Source organism: Odocoileus virginianus, chromosome 11 (assembly GCF_023699985.2).
Source record: "Odocoileus virginianus isolate 20LAN1187 ecotype Illinois chromosome 11, Ovbor_1.2, whole genome shotgun sequence".
Taxonomy (NCBI): Eukaryota; Metazoa; Chordata; class Mammalia; order Artiodactyla; family Cervidae; genus Odocoileus; species Odocoileus virginianus.
In genome coordinates, this window is record NC_069684.1 from 58,754,470 (window position 1) to 58,775,157 (window position 20,688).

The 20,688-nt window shown below is 37.7% G+C and overlaps 1 protein-coding gene across 2 annotated transcripts in view; it reads left to right on the forward strand.

Annotated features, from left to right (window-relative positions):
• USH2A (usherin) overlaps positions 1-20,688 on the forward strand; it is a 903,825-nt gene that overhangs the window by 215,786 nt on the left and 667,351 nt on the right. For both annotated transcript variants that reach the window (XM_070474523.1, XM_070474522.1), the window contains exons 15-17: positions 7,077-7,235; positions 18,428-18,922; positions 19,929-20,198. In XM_070474523.1, the coding sequence (XP_070330624.1) occupies positions 7,077-7,235; positions 18,428-18,922; positions 19,929-20,198 (924 nt within the window). The remainder of the gene's footprint in view (positions 1-7,076; positions 7,236-18,427; positions 18,923-19,928; positions 20,199-20,688) is intronic.

Here is a 20,688-nt window from a genome sequence, read left to right on the forward strand (position 1 = left end):
ATAGTTTGATGCTTCCTAAAATGTTAAACACAGAATTACTATGTAATCTAGCCATTTCTCCCCTTAAGTAAATACTCCTAAGAATTAAAAGCAGTAAGTTAAGCAGATATATGTATACCAGCATTTATGTAACAATAGTCACAATACTCAAAAGGCAGAAAAAACCGAAGTGTCCATCAAAGGATAAGTATATAAGAAAAATGTGATATATACACACAATTGAATATCTTTCATCCATAAAAATGAATGAAATGCTAATATATATTCTAATATGGTTCCCAGGGACAGAGGAGCCTGGCGGGGTCACAAAGACCATGGGGTCACAGAGAGTCAAACACAACTTAGTGACTGAGCATGCACAACATGGTTAAACTTTGAAAACATTATGCTAAGCAGAATAAGTCAAATTAAAAAAAAGGTATTACATAATTGCATTTATATGAGATACCTAGAATAGGCAAATTCATACACATACACAGGGCTTCCCAGGTGGCACTACTGGTAAAAAACCCATCTGCTAATGCAGGAGACACCGGAGATGTGGGTTCAATCCCTGGATCGGGAAGATCCCCTGAAGGAGGACGTGGCAACGCACTCCAGTATTCTTGCCTGGAAAGTCCTATGGACAGAGGAGCCTGGCGGGCTACAGTCCAGGCGGCTACAAAGTCGGCCGTGACTGAGCACACACATGATATACACATGGAAAGTAAAGAGGCTGCAAGGGGCGAAAAGTTGCTCAGCGGCTATGGAGTTTCTGTTTAGGATAACTTAAAAGTGTTAGAAGGAATAGCATGGTTACACAACATTCTAAGTGTGCCTAATGCCTCTAAAACATACTCTAAAAATGGCTAAAATGGTAAATTTTGTTATTTATATGTTGCCACATAAGAAAGTCAATTGATCATACTAAGTTCTCTCTCCTAGACCATTTATCCTTTTGTCTCTTCTTATGCCATGTTGTTTTGATTACTGTAGCTTTAGTCTTGAAATTAGAACCAACTTCAATATTTATCCACATAATTTACCCACATATGTACTACTTCCTGGGTTTTTTTCTATCTTCACATGATTCAGTATATTCTCTTTATCATTTCCTTTTAGCTTGATGGATTGCTTTATTATTTTCAATCTGTATCCAGTATTTCTAGGTTTTGTAGGGCCAAATTTCTAATAATGAATTTTCTTAGTTTTTTAAAAAAATACTGGAGAATACCTTTATTTTATCTTATTTTTGATGAGTAGATTGTTCTAGATAGAGAATTCTTGGTACAAACTTTTTTTTTTGCTTTTAGGACTTTAAATATGTCATTTTACTACATTCTGGCATCCATTGTTTCTGTAAGCCTTTAGTTGTATTTTCCTTTGGTTGTGTATGAATCGTTTTTCTCTTGCTGCTTTCAAGATTTCGTCTTTGTCTTTCTCAGGTTTGATTGTGCTGTGTTGAGGTCTGAATCACTTTGTGTGTATCCTGCTTGGATTCATTATGCTTTTTGGAACTGGAGATAAGTGTTTTACATGGAATTTGAAAAGTTTGAGCCAATATTTCTTCAAATCTTTTTTCTCCTTTCTGTCTCTTTTCTCTCTTTTATGGTTCATTCCTATTGCACATATACTGGCCCGTGGTATATCTGACATTTTCTCTCAGGTCTCTGAGGCTCTTTTCACGTTTGTTCATTTTTTTCTTTGTTATTTGGATTGGATAAGTCATATTGGTGTATCTTTTAAGTTCTGTTTGTTGCTTTATGTCAAGTTTACTGATTCTTGTGTTAATATTTATTTGTCTTGCTGGGTATTAGTTGCAGCATATAGGATCTTCAGTCTCTTTTGCAGCACACAGGATCATTAGTTGTGACATGCAAGCTCTCAGCTGTGGCATGTGGGATTTAATTCTCTGACCAAGAATCAATCCTGGGCCCCCTGCATTGGAAGCATGGAGTCTTACCCACTGGAGGATCATGGAAGCTTTTTCTCTTCTTTTTCTTCTGATTTTTTTCTTCTTTCATTTCAAATCTACCATTGAGCCCTCTTTAGAGAACTTTCCATTTCAGTTATAGTTCAGTTGTTCATCTGGGTTTTGGTGTTTTTATGCATTCTGTTTCTGTATTGAAATTTCCTCTTTATTGAAACATGATTATCATCAGTTCAGTTCAGTTCAGTTCAATCACTCAGTCGTGTCCAACTCTTTGCAACCCCATGAATCGCAGCAGGCCAGGCCTCCCTGTCCATCACCAACTCATGGAGTTTACTCAGACTCATGCCCATCGAGTCAGTGTTACCATCCAGCCATCTCATCCTCTGTCATCCCCTTCTCCTCCTGCCCCCAATCCCTCCCAGCATCAGGGTCTCTTCCAATGAGTCAACTCTTCGCATGAGGTGGCCAAAGTACTGGAGTTTCAGCTTCAGCATCAGTCCTTCCAATGAACACCCAGGACTGATCTCCTTTAGGATGGACTGGTTGGATCTCCTTGCCATCCAAGGGACTCTCAAGAGTCTTCTCCAACACCGTAGTTCAAAAGCATCAATTCTTCAGCACTCAGCTTTCTTTGTAGTCCAACTCTCACATCCATACATGACCACTGGAAAAACCATAGCCTTGACCAGACGGACCTTTGTTGGCAAAGTAATGTCTCTGCGTTTTAATATGCTGTCTAGGTTGGTCCTAACTTTCCTTCCAAGGAGTAAGCGTCTTTTAATTTCATGGCTGCAATCACCATCTGCAGTGATCTTGGAGCCCAAAAAATAAAGTCTGACACTGTTTCCACTGCCTCCCCATCTATTTCCCATGAGGTGATGGGACCAGATGCTGTGATCTTAGTTTTCTGAATGTTGAGCTTTAAGCCAACTTTTTCACTCTCCTCTTTCACGTTCATCAAGAGGCTTTATAATTATCATAGTTTCCTTTAATTTTTAGAACATATTTATAATAGTTGCTTTGGCCCTCAGAGGTAGAAATTATTATGTTATAAATGAGGAAAGGTGCAGAGCATCCGACTAAAATTTGGCTATAATCATACAGTTACCAAAGTCCTAAAGCTGGGATATAGTCCCCAACTGAGAGATGTAGTCACAATATTATACTTTCCTTCCTTAAAAGAGAGTCTATATACAAATGACATTCTTTGCTATTTTGATTAATGAGTGTATGATCATTTTCTTAGAATCCTACTTTCAGCACATAAAAGTGGGTTTAAGTCATCTCATGCCCAGGATTTCCAAATAATTTTTCTTAGAGTGGTATTGAACTATCTAAACCTCAGGTCTTTGAAAATTCTCATTTAAATGTCAAACAAGCACTATTCATTTATACTGTGAAATCAGACAAGATTGTTGTTAGAGATGGTCCGAAAAAGTAATGAAATTTAACATTTGAAAGAGCCCAGGTGTGTATATATGTGTGTGATTGTGTATATTGCCAAGGAAATTTTCATGCAATGCAAATCATTTTCTACATCCTTTGACATGGAACTGAAATATCTTTGTTTCAGTCATCCCACAAAACACTAAGATAGTATTTTGCTGTCTTAGAAAATAGTCTGAAGGTCAGTTTTAATTGCTCTAACTCTGAAATCTTTTGTGTTCCTGAGAGCATGCAGAGTTTTAGATGTAATCACTAATAGTCTCTAAAAAATATTATGTTGCCATGGATTACAAGACTCTCTGAAAGTACTGGAGATGAGGCAGTTTATGAGTTTTTGGAGTTCCACCAAGAAAAATTGGATTTAGAGCCTTAAAATAAATTCATTGAAAGTTCAGATGTGCTGTCAGTATTAAACCAACCAAAGTGACTGTATTAAAATATGGCATGTCTTTGAATTAAAATATATAAAGTGCTATTTGGAAATAATTCTCTTTTGGTGTGTCATTTTGAGATTGTTAATACTCTTGTCCTATATCTAAATAGGCATACAGACAGTTGGAATTTTAACATAACAATGTGAAAAGTGCTAGTGAAAGTCGCTCAGTCGTGTCCAACTCTTTGCAACCCCATGGACTTTGGAGTTCATGGAATTCTCCAGGCCAGAATACTGGATTGAGTAGATGTTCCCTTTTCCAGGGGATCTTCCCAACCCAGGAATCAAACAGGAATCTCCTGCATTGCAGGCAGATTCTTTACCAGCTGAGCTACCAGGGAAGCCCAACATAACAATGAACTGCCCCCCACCAACCACCACAAAATAGATAAAAGAGGAAGAATGACAATGTATCTATGTTGAATATTTTTCCTCAAAAAATATGACATCAACATCATCTACTATAGGTCTGGAGACACTGTCTTCAGGGAGCCTATGTATAAGAGATGGAATTTTACGCATTTCAAATTCAGTGGTCTTGATACACTTTCTTAAAATGTTGTTATTCATCTGTAGCATGGCTTTAAAGTGGAGTATATGAGTACCAATAAATTAGTAATAGCTCTTTGGGAGTCCTTGCCTGGTGTGCAGGATGACTTAGCATTGCTACTCTATACTTCTAACTGTACTCGGTCCCCCAAGATTTGGTGGTCCACATCAGCAGGTTTCCTTGCTCCATGACTTTCAGTTGGCTCCAGCTACAAGTAGGAACCTTCCAGTCATCTGGAAGAGGGCTGGGAGAAAGGGGAGTCAGAATATTTAATCCCTAGCCCCCTGACTGTGTGTAGGAGTGGCCTTGGGCTGGTGCTGCCCTTCATTGAGGGGTCAAATGATGCTCTTCTCACATCCCTCTGTGTCCCTGAGAGCTGTGCCCCTTTGAGCTAGGTATAAGTGCAGGGAAAGCTGACATAGCAGGCTTGAATGCTTTCTTCAGAAAGATTTGCTTACAAAGTTGGCATTTGGTGGCCATCTGGGAACTTGGATTTTTTTTTAACATTTCCCACCATCCTCAGAATTGTCGAGCGGCTCACTCTCCCTTAAATTTTGCATAAATGACATGTTTTTTGCTTAACACCTGCTTTCCTTCTGGGAGTCTGAAATTATGGTATGTGGGAGATAGAGGCTGCCTATCATGAACGGTTTCTGTATGAACCCTGGGTACGGAGTTTCTAATCAACTTCCCTGGTTGGCAACATTTCATGTGTGTGTTCGTGTCTTGCTGGGGGAATTAAACACATCCTGTGTGACAGCAAGCTTGTGCTTGGCTTCCCTCAGGCTTCCCCCGTGTGCCTTTACCCTATGTTGACTGTAATCTGTATCCTTCCTCTGTAATAAATCTTACCCAAGGGTGGGACTTAAGATGAGTGAATGAGTTTCTAGTGAATCACTGAACCTGGGGTTGGTCTTGGCCCATGACATAAAGAGTGAAAAAGCTTTGCTGTTACTTCCCAGAGTACTGCTCCATGCCTTTTAGTTTCTTTGCCCTCTGCCCACCCATTTGAAAATAGTTTTAGATCTTTATTAAATCATGTGAGTGCACTCTTGTCTTCTGAAACATTAATTATCACTTAGTGACTGTATATATTTCATATAAAAATACTGATAATTATTTGATTCATTAAAAGTAATGGTTTTAAAAATAAGATAATGGTAACATGTGCCTTTGTTATATTCTTTAATGAGAAAATCTGATTAGATTATGCTTCCCTAATGGTTGAAGGCTTATGTATCTTAAACCAGAAAGGGATAAATAAACTGGTGGTTGATTGCCCTTGAAATATAGCTAGATATTGTTTTTCTCCTTCACCTTTTTATATTCTGGAGAAAAATGTAGACTTACTCTTCAAAATACAGAGACTAAGAAAAAATACACAGTGATAAGAAACAAAGTGTTCAAAAAATATATTTATATACTATAAAGATATCACTAAAATAATGAGATGAATGCTGTTACATTCCTAATGGAAGCAATCATATAATCTCTAACAATCACAGCATTTTTAAATTGAAGTATAGTTGTTACAATGTTGTGTTAGTTTCAGGTGTACAACAAAATGATTCAGTTATATATATGTGTGGGTGTTTATTATTTTTCAGATTTTTCCCATTATAGATTATTATAAGATACTGAATATAGTTTCCTGTGCTAAGCAATAGGTCCTTGTTATCTGTTTTATATATAGTAGTATGTATCTTTGAATCCCAAACTCGCAATTTATCCCTTAACGCCCCACTGCCCCCTGCTTTCCCCTTTGGTAACCATAAGCTGTTTTCTATGTTACGATCCCAGCATTTTTAACAGGTGTTAAAAGCAGTCATGGCACCTCTAACAGGTACTTTGTGTGTTCATGTAGTACACTTAAATTGTTTCTTGCTAATGTTTAGACTAACATCCTTAGCATCCATAGCTGTTTGTATCACTAACTTTTATTCTTTCACACTGTGCTCTGTGGAGCTTGATGAGACATTGTGCTTAATGGAATGGAAAGCTTTCTCTTAAAAGTCTAAAAATTATATGACTTATATTTCAAGTTTCAATATAATTTATGTCAACTTTTAAATTAATTAAGTAGAAAATGAATATGCATATTTGGATGATTTCTCAAAAAAACCCAAAGAAAGAAGAGTAAGACAAATACTGTATGTTTCCATTTATATGTGGAATCTTAAAAAATGAGCAAATAAAGCAGATACAGATTAACAGACACAGAATAAACTAGTGGTTGCCAAAGGAGTAGGGTGGGGGTAAGGGTAAGGGAATGGGTGAAATAGATGAAGGGGATTAATATGTACAAACTTATCACAAAATAAGTCATGGGGATGTAATGTACAACACAGGGGATATAGTTAATAATACTGTAATAACTCTATATGGTACATAATATAAACAAGCATCAAATCACTATGTTATACATCTGAAATGAATACGTCAATGATGCTTCAGTAAAAGTAAGTGCTTAATGTAAACTTTTGTGGTTTTTCCCCAACCATATTTATGTCAGCTGTGTTGACCTACAAATGTGTTTTATATTTATAGATAAAAAGCTTTGTTTTAGAGAACACATGATGTATGTCCTTTGTTTATTAATGTCTTGGTAAACCACATGTCTTCTTGATAAAGTAATCTTGAATCAGAAAGACCTCTTTGCTGGGTATTTTACTTCAGTTTACTTGTGTCATTATTGATTGCCTTTGCTAATACATGCTCTCTTCATTGTAATTTAGCTCCATCCCAGCAACCTCCACCCAGAGGACAAGTTCAAAGTTCTTCTGCTATCAATCTTTCCTGGAGTCCACCTGATTCTCCAAATGCCCACCAGCTTACTTACAGTTTATTCAGGGACGGTTTTGAAATCTACACAGTTGAAGATCAATACCCATACAGTGAGTTTCAAGGTTTGATGTTGGAAAGATAAAATATTCTGAGAATTGATACATTAGTTAAGCTCCTTGACATTGAGGAGAAATGCTGTTGTTTAGCAGGGAGTGTTTCAGCAGAGAGAGAATCACAGATCTCACTAGCAGTCAAAGAAACCCACTGAAAATGAGATGTTTATTATTTGATAAGTCATGAATGCTTATCAAAGCCTCAAAGATGAAAAAAAAAAATACCCTTTACAGCATTAATGAGGATATGGAGAAGCTAGAACTTACATAAACTGCTGGGCTATCTGTGTGAGTTCGCTGGTATGACTTTTCATGTGGGACAACTTGTTAAAATAAGTAAGAATCCTTACTCTTTTGTAAACCATTTGACTCAGCAAACCTACTTTAGAAAATTTATTTCAAATGAAATCATAAGTAGATAGCAAATCACAAAATACTTCCAAAGCTCCACTATCTGTTGTAGCAAAATATTAGAAAAAGTCAGACACTCAGAAAACTTTCAGTAAATTATGGTACATGGCATGATAGAATCTGGTACATTATTAAGTAAATTATAGAATGAATATGGTTACCTATAAAATGCTGTCTTAGTTTACTTATCAGTGAATAGAAAATGTCCATGACATACTGTTTAAGGTATTGGGTTAAGATCTTATAGAAAAGACTAAATGAACCTTTTAGCCAACCCAATAGGTTAATTCAGTAGTAAAATCAAACATCAATTATACCCTTCAGTCTAGAGGCAGAGGCATGTTTTTCAGAGTAACATATTGTGATCTATTGATAACCAAAAGATATGAAAAATAACCTGTCAATTATAAACATTTAATTAAAAACATAAAATACAACAAACTGCTATGTAGTTTTCTCTGTGTATAAGGATTATAGAAAATTTATCAAATATTTGTTATTTTATAGAAATATTTCTGTTATTATAGAAATATTATTCTAATATTTCTGCATTTCAAATTTTAAATTCTCAGGTTGAAAAGTGAACTTCTCTAAAAGGGAAAAGAGAGTGTTAACATGAAAGCAAGTAGATTAAATTTATGCATACATTGCCATTTTCACAGAGGTAGAACCCAGCAACACTGAAATGAAATTGAGAGGGGAAGGATATGAACAAACCATGAAGATTATCTTTGCACCTGTAACTTGTATGAATTTTAAAGGATCTTGTAGAAATCAAACTATAGAGACCCATTATCTTTAAAAAATTATACTCAGATATTTTAGATACTGTTTCCCTAAAAGCAGAAAGAAGACTTAGAGATTTTTACATTCTTCTAACTCTGTCTTCCCTGAGGTTTGCTTCCATTATGTTTAGCTACCAGCTATTTTAGGAGACTAGTTTTAAGTGATACTGAAACATTTATTCCAATTCAGGTTGCTATTTCATTCTGTTTATATAAGACCCAATTTTCCAAATTCTTGTTTAAGATGCATAATTAGTTAGAAAAGTATAAAGAAACACTGCAGTTCCATAATCTTCCTCAAAATGATTAGTAAGATACCTTGTTTTGACATATAGATTGGCATTACAACTTTTGCATGGCATACATTTTTATGTTATATATATTGCAGTCGGTTACACTTTGCACCCAGTTCGGTATGACTTACATTATTATACCCAGTACTTTGTGTTATCTCTAAGTGTAGCTTCAGTATTCCAAGTCTTCTTTGAAGTTAATGGAAATTCTGAACTTCACGATGCAGATTGCAAACGGAAATGAACATCTGTCTACATCTGCCATGTTGGCAAAGCATCCTAAAAACCTGCTACTAGGATGTTTATTTTCTTCCAAATATCAGCATGATCCAGGTGTCCTGAAACTTAAGCTTTTGTGATAGGAGAAGAGAGGCTTATACTAATATTGAAAGTAATTTATAAGATGACAGTACCACTGGTTGGATTAATTCTACAGTTTTGAATTAGGGTCACTCTGTTTTCCGTATATCAATATTTTATAGAACATTGCATGTGAATACCACACTCTGGCTCTTTTACATGATTGCACTAATATAGAATCTAAATAACAGTTTTTTTTACATAATGTGTGCTTATTGACTAATCAGACATTTATATAATCCCATTAAGCAAGGTATTATGTCTTAAATCCTTATCTTTCATTTAAAAATGCTGCTTCTAGCATTTCTTGACGATGACTATAATTAATGATGTGAAAATTATCTGCCTGATGGCATTTGAACAGTAAGAACAATTGGTTAATGTTGTCAGAACATTGTATCATTCTAATAATACCCTCATGTTTATTACTCTATTTCCAGTGTGTGGATAGCACGTGTAATATGAAGAGGAAACAGTACTTATATTCAGTCGGATGAACACAAATCTTTGGGTTAAATAAAGGCATTTGGAATTATAGGTGGAGAATCACTGAACTTTTCAAAGAAAATTAATAGTGTTGTCTTCCAAGCAAGTTTGACCATTTGGTTGAGACTATTATAGAATTCCTTGTTAGAATAAAACTTTTCCTAGCTGGCCTGATGCACTGTGGGATTCTCCAGAGTGGTAGTTGCCACCCTAAGATCATAACACTGATATGTTCATCTTTAGAACTTGGAAATTATTAGTTCTTAATAATACCTGCTAATAAAGATGAAATCATTTTAAAATTTATAAATAATTTTTTTAAAGGAAGTTAAGGTATAGTCAGTGATTTCCCTAAGTAACATTTCACTTGTTTTTGCATCCTCATTAGTTTTCAAGAGTAGAAGGGAAAGATGTAGGGATAAAGTTAGTACATTGGAAATTGTACATAATCAGCACTTTTAATATTATTTATCTCCCCTGCAGCATCAATCAGGGTTGCCCACTGGTATTTTATGTGCCATAGTGAAGAAGGGAGGGCTTCCCAGGTGGCGCTAATGGTAAAGAACCCGCCTGCCAATGCAGGACACATAAGAGACATGGATTTGTTCCCTGGGTAGGGAAGATCCCCTGGAGGAGGGCACGGCAACCCACTCCAGTATTCTTGCCTGGAGAATCCCATGGACAGAGGAGCCTGGTGGGCTACAGTCCTTGGGGTTGCAAAGAGTCAGACATGACTGAAGCAATTTAGCATGCAGGGGTAAAGAGAACAGCTCTCAAAGGACATAGCATGCTTTTGATTGTACTGAAGTTTTAGGTGGCGGTTATTAAATCATTTTTTCCTACTTAAGTTTCAAACTAAAGGCAAACTAGACATTAGAATTCCATCTATAAGATGGAAATAAAAAATAGAAGTCTTCTTTATTACCAAGAGAAGCCAGATTGGAGACTATAACTTCTGTCCTACAGGAAGATAGATTAGAAAAGAAAAAAAAAAAATCAATGAGTTGATTAAGTATACTTTGTTTTTTTTCCCCTCCCGAATTCACAATCAATTAAATCTTTCCTCCTTCGGGACACCATGAGTGGGGCGAATAGTCCTTAATTGTTACTCTAGGGAAATGTTTCTACAGGGAAACTAGAGGAAGATTATTTCTGCATTAGACCATTGCTTACATCACTAGGGACATTAACATAGTTTAAATGGAGAGTTTTAGACAACACTGTATCTTAGTGAACTCTAGGATTTCATTTCTACCTTTAATGTTTATTATTTATCATTTATTATTCCACACTGTATCAAGGGATCAATGTAAAAGTGGAAGAGAATTCAGTTACTCCTGAGAGAAATCAACCAACCAACCAACCAACCAAACAAACAAACCCAGAAAATATAAGCAGGGGATAAGGTTGAAAACAGAACAGAAGATGAAAATCAATAGTCTTTACTATAAGGCTTTTTAATACTACTTCCTAGAAAAAAAATAGTTCATATATATATGAATACTTGTTCATTCAATTATACTTTGTTCTTTGCTTACTGCATACCAGCAATAGTATCAATGACTAGAAATACAAGGCTGGAAGGAATAGTTCACATTATTGAAAAGAGACATAGATAAATAAACCAAAATTACAATGTAGTGTATTAAATATTGAACTAGAATTGACTCAAAAGAGTATTAAATATTTTTAGAATATTTCTAAGTGTCTTATAAGTGGAGAATATATAAGTATCTTATATAAGTATATGTATAAGTATACTTTAAGTATCTTAGAGAATATCTAAGTATCTTATAAGCAGAGGAGGAATAAATAGCAACCATGCTTGTAAGGGCAAAGACAGTGATTGAAAACCACTGTAAATTTCTGAAAAGCAGGTGACATGAGCTGAATTATGCAGATACTGCAGTAGAGGAAGAATTAGTCTCATGGAAGAAGTTGTATATGACAAGGCATGAAGGGTGAAAAAATACGGTTAATTCAAGAGACTTGCAGAGTTCCGTGTAGCCCTGGTGCATGCTGCCACTCATGGGGATGGGATCAGTCAAGATTGTGACCCAGTGCATCTCTAAAGAGAAATTGCTGATGATTTTGTGCAGTAGTTTGTCTAAACACCTGATTTTGATTTGAGCGTGTGTAAGTTTTTATTCGGAGAAGGCAATGGCACCCCACTCCAGTACCCTTGCCTGGAAAATCCCATGGACGGAGGAGCCTGGTAGGCTGCGGTCCATGGGGTCGCTAAGAGTCAGACACTACTAAGCAACTTCACTTTCACTCTTCACTTTCATGCACTGGAGAAGGAAATGGCAACCCACTCCAGTGTTCTTGCCTGGAGAATCCCAGGGACAGGGGAGCCTGGTGGGCTGCCGTCTATGGGGTCGCATAGAGTCGGATATGACTGAAGTGACTTAGCTTAGCTTAAGTTTTTATTATAAGTGTAGTATATCCAATTAAGAAAATTTAAAAGAGCAAAAATTAAAGCCTCTCAATTCCAGCATTTTAATGCAAAAACTAATTTCATTTTGGAAAATTTCTGGGAGGGAAAATATGTACTCCAGTTTATTTTTCATAACAAGCCTATGCATTATTACATTTCCTTTTTTTTTCCCCCTCAAGTTGCTGTTTGGGCTTCATCACTTTTGCTTAAAATAACTATATAGCATCATATTAATGTAATATTAGGATAATATAACTCATGAAGAAATTCTACTTTAAACATCTCCTATTATAAATAGCAAATGCATCATTTTATAGGCTTCCCAAGGAAATGTTTGCTAGGAATCTGGCTAACAGTCGTGTCTCATAAAACATTTCTTACTGTATATTTGTGCAAGTTATTAAGTTCTTCCCTCTTGGTTTCAAAGCTGTTCTTCATGGCCTGCTTTGTGATAGTGGAACTGGAACCTATAAACATTTCTCCTTTACTCACTGGGATGATGTTGAATTCTATCAACAGAGGCTGTAGGAAGTTACCCTGAGGAAGCTGGAGGTTTCTTTTCCTGGTTGTGCTGTGTATTACTCTCAGAAGGTGATGTTCAGCCACACAGCAGCACCCTTGGGCAGCTTTCCCTGAGGAGCCCAGTGGGCAACTTCCCTACATGCTAGCCTCATAAGAATGAGTTCTACAAGGTAAACTCAGGAAGATAGCACATGGCAGGCCCAGTAAATTCTGCTGATGCTCAGATGGCACCTTCCCCTACCACTGTAGATGGTGACTTTCCAGTGAATCCTCTGGTACAGCCCCTTATCATGGGCAGCTTTCCTTGGGACTCTGCCAGTAAGTTTTTTTCCAGTAAGTTCTGTGGTGGAGCAACTCAGTTACTAGAGACCAAGTACCAAAGGAGTTCTGCCTTCCTGGAACCTCAGCAAATTTCACCATCAAGTGGGCTATGGCTGCATCCTCTTTAACAAAGTCTGGTCTCATCCCAGGTCTCAACTGTCTGGGTTCTGTTCCTTCCCTGGGTGCTCTGCCTCAGTCTTAGGAGTAGTGACTTTTCCATCTCTTCTCTTCTGCATTCATTAGACATTTCTGGTCTCCTCAGTAGGTAACACCCTTGTGTAATCAATCATACTTTGAATTCAACTTTCCTTGTTTAGGTTACACTGTTTGGTTTTGTGACCTGATTGAACTCTAGTCTAATATATATATTTTCATGAAGAATTTGCAATGACATATGGAACAGAGTATCAGCATCACCCTTCACTCAGATAGATGTTCACTGTCTTAGTATATTCAGGCTGCTGTAACAAAATACCACAGGCCGTTCAGTTCAGTTCAGTTCGCTAAGTCGTGTCCAACTCTTTGTGACCCGGTGGACTGCAGCACATGAGGCTTCCCTCTCCATCACCAACTCCTGGAGTTTACTCAAACTCATGTCTATTGAGTCAGTGATCCTATCCAGCCAACTCATCCTCTGTCATCCCCTTCTTCTCATGCCTTCAATCTTTCCCAGCATTAGGGTATTTTCCAATGAGTCAGCTCTTTGCATCAGATGGCCAAAGTATTGGAGTTTCAGCTTCAACATCAGTCCTTCCAGTGAATATTCAGGACTGATTTCCTTTAGGATGAACTGGTTGGACCTCCTTGCAGACCGAGGGCCTCTCAAGAGTCTTATCCAACACCGCAGTTCAAAAGCATCAATACTTTGGCACTCCGCTTTCTTTATAGTCCAATTCTCACATCCATATATGACTACTGGAAAAACCATAGTTTTGACTAGATGGACCTTTAATGACAAAGTAATGTCTCTGCTTTTTAATATGCCTGTCTAGGTTGGTCATACAAGTAATGTCTCTGCTTTTTAATATGCCTGTCTAGGTTGGTCATAACTTTTCTTCCAAGGAGCAAGGGTCTTTTAATTTCATTACCATAGTCACCATCTGCAGCAATTTTGGAGCCCCCCAAAATAAAGTCTGTCACTGATTCCATTGTTTCCCTATCTATTTGCCATGAAGTGATGGGACCAGATGCCATGATCTTAAGTTTTCTGAATGTTGAGCTTTAAGCCAACTTTTTCACTCTCCTCTTTCACTTTCATCAAGAGACTCTGTGGTTCTTCTTCACATTCTGCCATAAGTGTGGTGTCATCTGCATATCTGAGGTTATTGATATTTCTCTCGCCAATCTTGATTCCAGCTTGTGTTTCATCCAGTCCGCCATTTCTTGTGATATACTCTGTATACAAGTTAAGTAAGCAAGGTGACAATATATAGCCTTGATGTACTCCTTTCCAAATTTGGGACAAGTCTGTTGTTCCATATCCAGTTCTAACTGTTGCTTCTTGACCTGCATCCAGATTTCTCAGGAGGCAGGTCAGGTGACCTGGTATTCCCATCTCTTGAAGAATATTTCACATTTTGTTGTGATCCACAAAGTCAAAGGCTTTGGCATAGTCAATAAAGCAGAAATAGATGTTTTTCTGGAACTCTCTTGCTTTTTTGATGAACCAGCAGATGTTGGCAATTTGACCTCTGTTTCCTCTGCCTTTTCTAAATCCAGCTTGAACATCGGAAAGTTCATGGTTCACATACTGTTGAAACCTGGCTTGGAGAATTTTGAGCATCACTTTGCTAGCATGTGTGATGAGTGCAATTGTGCAATTGAGTGCACAAAAGAGTGCAATTGAGCACTCTTTGGCCTTGCCTTTCTTTAGGATTGGAATGAAAACTGACCTTTTCCAATTCTGTTGCCACTGCTGAGTTTTCCAAATTTTCTGGCATATTGAGTGCAGCACTTTCACACCATCATCTTTTATATTTGAAATAGCTCAACTGGAATTCCATCACCTCCTCTAGCTTTGTTTGTAGTGATGCTTCCTAAGGCCCACTTGACTTCACATTCCAGGATGTCTGGCTCTAGGTGAGTGATCACACTATGGTGATTATCTGGGTCGTGAAAATCTTTTTTGTATAGTTCTTCTGTGTATTCTTGCTATCTCTTCTTGATATCTTCTCCTTCTGTTAGGTCCACACCATTTCTGTCCTTTATTGAGCCCATCTTTGCATGAAAAGTTCTCTTGGTATTTAATTTTCCTGAAGAGATCCCTAATCTTTCCCATTCTATTGTTTTCCTCTATTTCTTTGCATTGATCACTGAGGAAGGCTTTCTTATCTCTCCTTCCTATTCTTTCGAACTCTGCATTCAAATGGGTATAGCTTTCCTTTTCTCCTTTGCCTTTCACTTGTCTTCTTTTCATAACTGTTTGTAAGGCCTCCTCAGACAATCACTTTGCCTTTTTGCATTTATTTTTCTTGGGGATAGTCTAGATCACTGCCTCCTGTACAATGTCATGAACCTCTGTCCATAGTTCTTCAGGCACTCTATCAGATCTAATCCCTTGAGTCTGTTTGTCACTTCCACTGTATAGTCATAAGGGATTTGATTTAGGTCATACCTGAATGGTCTAGTGGTTTTCCCTACTTTTTCAATTTGTCTTAACTTGGCTATAAGAAGTTCATGATCTGAGACACAGTCAGCTCCCAGTCTTGTTTTTGCTGACTGTATAGAGCTTCTCCATCTTTGGCTGCAAAGAATATAATCAATCTGATTTTGGTGTTGACCATCTGGTGATGTCCATGTGTAGAGTCTTCTCTTGTGTTGTTGGAAGAGGGTGGTTGCTATGACCAGTGCCTTCTCTTGACAAAACTTTGTTAGCCTTTGCCCTGCTTCATTCTGTACTGCAAGGTCAAATTTGCCTGTTTCTCCAGGTATTTCTTGACTTCCTACTTTTGCATTCCAGTCCCCTATAATGAAAAGGACATCTTTTTTGGGTGTTAGTTCTAGAAGATCTTGTAGGTCTTCATAGAACCATTCAACTTCAGCTTCAACATTACTGGTCAGGGCCTAGGCTTGGATTACCGTGATATTGAATGGTTTGCCTTGGATATGAACAGAGATCATTCTGTCATTTTTGAGATTGCACCCAAGTACTGCATTTTGGACTCTTTTATTACTATGATGGCTGCTCCATTTCTTCTAAGGGATTCCTGCCCACAGTAGTAGATGTAATGATCATCTGAGTTAAATTCACCCATTCCAGTCCATTTTAGTTCGCTGATACCTAAAATGTCAACGTTCACTCTTGCCATCTCCTGTGTGACCACTTCCAATTTGCCTTGATTCATGGACCTAACATTCCAGGTTCCTATGCAATATTGCTTTTTACAGCATCAGGCTTTACTTCCATCACCAGTAACATCCACAACTGGGTGTTGTTTTTGCTTTGGCTCTGTCTCCCCATTCTCTCTGGAGTTATTTCTCCACCAATTTCTGGTGGCATACTGGGCACCTACTGACCTGGGGAGTTCATCTTTCAGTGTCCTATCTTTTTCCCTTTTCATACTGTTCAATGGGTTCTCAAGGCAAGAATACTGAAGTGGTTTGCCATTCCGTTCTCCAGTGATCCATGGTTTGTCAGAACTCTCCACCATGACCTGTCCATCTTGGGTAGCCCTACACAGCTTAGCTCATAGTTTCATTGAGTTAGACAAGGCTGTGGTCTGTGTGATCAGATTGGTTAGTTTTCTGTGATTGTGGTTTTCAGTCTCTCTGCCCTCTGATGGAGAAGGATAAGAGGCTATGGAAGCTTCCTGATGGCAGAGACTGACTGAGGGGGAACCTGGGTCTTGTTCAGATGGGTGGGGCCATGCTCAGTAAATCTTTAATCCAATTTTCCACCACAGACAGAGTGGCTTCTAAACCACAGAAGTTTATTTCCCAGTATTCTGGAGGCTGGAATTCAAGGTCAGTGTGTCAGCATGGTTGGGTTGTAATGAGGGCTCGCTGGTTTGCAGTCTGCCAGCTCCTTCGTGTGTCTTGACTTGGTGAAAGGAACAAGGAATTTTTCCAGATTTTTTTTTCATAACTAATCCCATTTGTGGACTCCACCCTCATGACCTCATCATTTTTCAAAGGCTCCCCTTCTTAAAGCATCACCTTGTGTATTCTGTTCCTACTATCTGAACTTGGGCAATATACTATATTCAGTCTGTAGAAGTCATTCTTATTCAGTCTTCAATTATTCCCTTTCCCCAAACATCATGATGGTGCTGGGGAGAGGGACAGCTTCCCTCTGGTCCTTTGCATTTGCAGAGACATCAGAGGATGCTGGGTCATTTAAGGGGTGATGCTCATGTAACTCTAGTGACATCTGATGCATGAAGCTAGGGAGCATGCCTTCATCCTTATCTTGCTTGGGTCCTCGTGAGTACCTTGCTATCTCATCCTCCTGTCTTCTCCAGCTATTGCTGAGAGCTCACTGGGATTGGTTTCCCACATTCTCCATCCAACCTTTGATCCTTGGAGTGTCACCTTGTCCCAGTCATAGAAGGTCAAATTGCACACTCACTGGATCTCAACCCAACATCCTCATCACTCAGGAAACAAAGCAAAATGACACTTTACACAGTGAACTATTTTTCTTTTATCACTCAAATAGTGCCACATCCTCCCTGTAATATGGGTGACCTCTGTATGATGAACCTTTCCTCCCCTCCCCCCACACCTGAGCAGGAGGGATTAGACATTTGTGTGCCTCAGAATCCTGCTGTACACTGTCTGTCCCTTAGGGGATGGAAAGTTCCAGGCATGTGTTTGATCGTGTCCACTCCCTATAATTTTTTTTTTCTTTTATTAGTACCTCCTTTTTCTACCTCCTTCTCTCTTCAAATCTTTCATGTGTGAATTCTTCATTGTTGATAAAATAAAAAGTGTCTCTACAAAATAGCAGATTAAAGCAACAATAGTCATCTATAATTTTAGTTTCCATGGGTTACAAATTCAGGAAAGGTCCTAGTCAAGATGTTGGGTAGGGACAGACATGGCTGTCACAGTAGTTTGCTAGCTCTTGATCTCCTGTATCAGTATCTAACTAACAGTCTGATTAAATATATATAAACTTGTGTGCATGCGTGCTGAGTCGTGTCCAGCTCTTTGTGACCCCATTGACTGTAGCCCACTGGCTACTCTCTTCATGGGATTTCCCAGGCAAGAATACCAGAGTGGGTTGCCATTTCCTACTCCAATAAGAAATATAGTTATTTCTGTTTCAGAGAACTGCAAGGATGCTATAAAAAGGATACTGTGTCATGTAAAGAACAAAACAAGAGTTTAAGCTTCTAAGAATGCATCATTACAAAAGGCACTTCTCTTATATTATACTACACAGTAAAAATAACCAGTGTTTGCTTTATCTCAGTTTTAAAAAATATGAACCATATTCTTATTCAAAAGAGTAGATTGTTGTGGTTATGTATTGATAGTTACGTTACATAATAGAAAAACAATTGGAAATGATTCCCTACCTGTTTGTGGAATATAAATCTTCTTTTTCTTCTCTTGTTCTTTTAATTTCAGGTATTCAATACTTCTTAGACACTGCCCTGGTGCCATATACCTCGTATTCCTATTACATCGTGAGCAGCAGCGTGCATGGTTCAACACGAAGCGCGGCTGTCACCTACAGGACAAAACCAGGGGCCCCAGTAGGAAGTCTGAATTTCAGTTATGTTAGTCCCGTTAGCTCAGACTCTGTGACACTTACCTGGGCTTCACCTTCCGATCGTTCTGGGCCTGTTGAGAAATATGTTTTGTCCTGTGCTCCTCTACATGCTGTCCAGCCCTGCTCTCGCTATGAAGGCCCCGAGACCACCGCCACCATCTGGAATCTGCTTCCATTCACCGAGTACCGTTTTGATCTGCAGGCGTGTACTAGCGGGGGCTGCTTACACAGCACCCCTTTGACAGTGACCACAGCCCAAGCAGCTCCCAAGAGGCTGGGTCCACCCAAGGTGCGGAAGATCAGCTCCACAGAGCTTCTCGTAGAATGGGCTCCACCAATGGAACCAAATGGTAGGAATCCAAGGCCTAGATTTCCCATTTTTGGGTAGAAGGAGGCGAATCTGGATATTTGGAATTTTCAGTAAGATTCCAGCAACTGTTTTTGTTTTTATAACTTGCAGGATGTTGTAATTGGGAAACAGTTTCTGAAGATATAAGATACTATTTGTCCTGGTTAGTAAAATAAATGTATTTCCTTAATCTAATAACAAATTCCACTCATTTAAATTGTCCCCTAAAAGGCTAATATTATCTTTGCTCTTAATGACATCTGCCATAACACAAATGATGTTTCTAATTAGAAACTCACTTAGGAAATGCATTATATTTGACTGTGTCACAAGTTAGGGCACCCGTAAGTAGTAAATTTTCTTTTAAGCAAGAAAAAGATATGAAATAATACAAAAAATATGTATATAGGCTAGCCAACTCCATTAAGTTAATTTTTGTGCTCATATAATTGAACCTTTGGTTATACAGGCCAGTATACATTCATAGATTTTTAATAATTTAATATCATGTACATATATGGCAAAAGCTTTTTTCTTGGAATTTTTAAGACACTTGATTAAAGTAGGTATAAATAAACTATAATATTCTAATATTTGTGTAAATAAGACTTATATTAAGCAGATAATAAAATTTAAATCCCCAAATTTGAAAATATACGCATTGATCAAATTTCCAAAAACAAATAGCCATTCTTAGTAGAAATTATAATCATTCTGAAAAATATTGAATTTACCTATCATAAGTTATAATTATTTTGTGTTTGTGCATTTTCCATTTGTCTTTCATTTTCCATGAATATGCTGTTTAGTAATATTTCATACTTTCATGTAGCTATGAGTTTTTGTTTTTTTAGAAGTACCTATCATCTATATTACCAAGGAAATGGACAGGTAATTGAGTCAGAACAATGAAAGCAAAGACTCAACGAATAATTTAACCTCACACCATCAATAAAATAGGCCATTGGTCTAATACGTCATCTTTGTTCACTGTTTCACTTTTCTAGGCATAATTATAAGATATGAACTGTATATGAAAAGACTGAAGTCTAGTGGAGAAACAAGGTCAGCCGAAAGTCAAGTTTTTCAGAGCAGTGGCTGGCTCAGCCCTCACCCACTTGCAGAATCAGCTAATGAAAATGCTCTCGAACCTCCAGAAACAAGCACAACTGTCACTGGCTTGGAGCCATATACCAAGTACAAGTTTAGAGTCTTAGCTGCGAACATGGCCGGGAGCGTGTCTTCTGCCTGGACCACAGGGAGAACGGGAGAATCAGGTGAAGATCAGGGCTGTGAACTCTACTCTGAAAACACCTGAATGAAACTATTTCCTCAAATTTAAGTCATCAGTACTAACTACATTGGAAAAGGAAGAGTTAATGAACTTGCATAAGCCAAGGAAATATTGAATACATGGATTGGTGGCATATATAATTTAAAGTCATAAAGTTCTTGCCGTTAAGTTTTAGGGAACATTTAATGTTTTAGCTATTACCTCAAGGGAGAAAAATGACCAAACTATCGTCATAGTCTTTTGGGAACATTTATCAAAAATAGCAATTGGTTTCCAGTCCTGAAGTGGGTTGGCCATATGTCCCATCTTGATCCAAATTTGGTATAATTTATGTTCAATGAAAAAGATAACTGTTGCCAGTTTCATAAATATGTTTTTGTTTTTCTTTCTTTTTCTAAAACAAATAGTTCAGGTACTAAATTGGACCTGAAAATATAATCCCAGACATCAAAATTTATAATTCACAAGTGAGT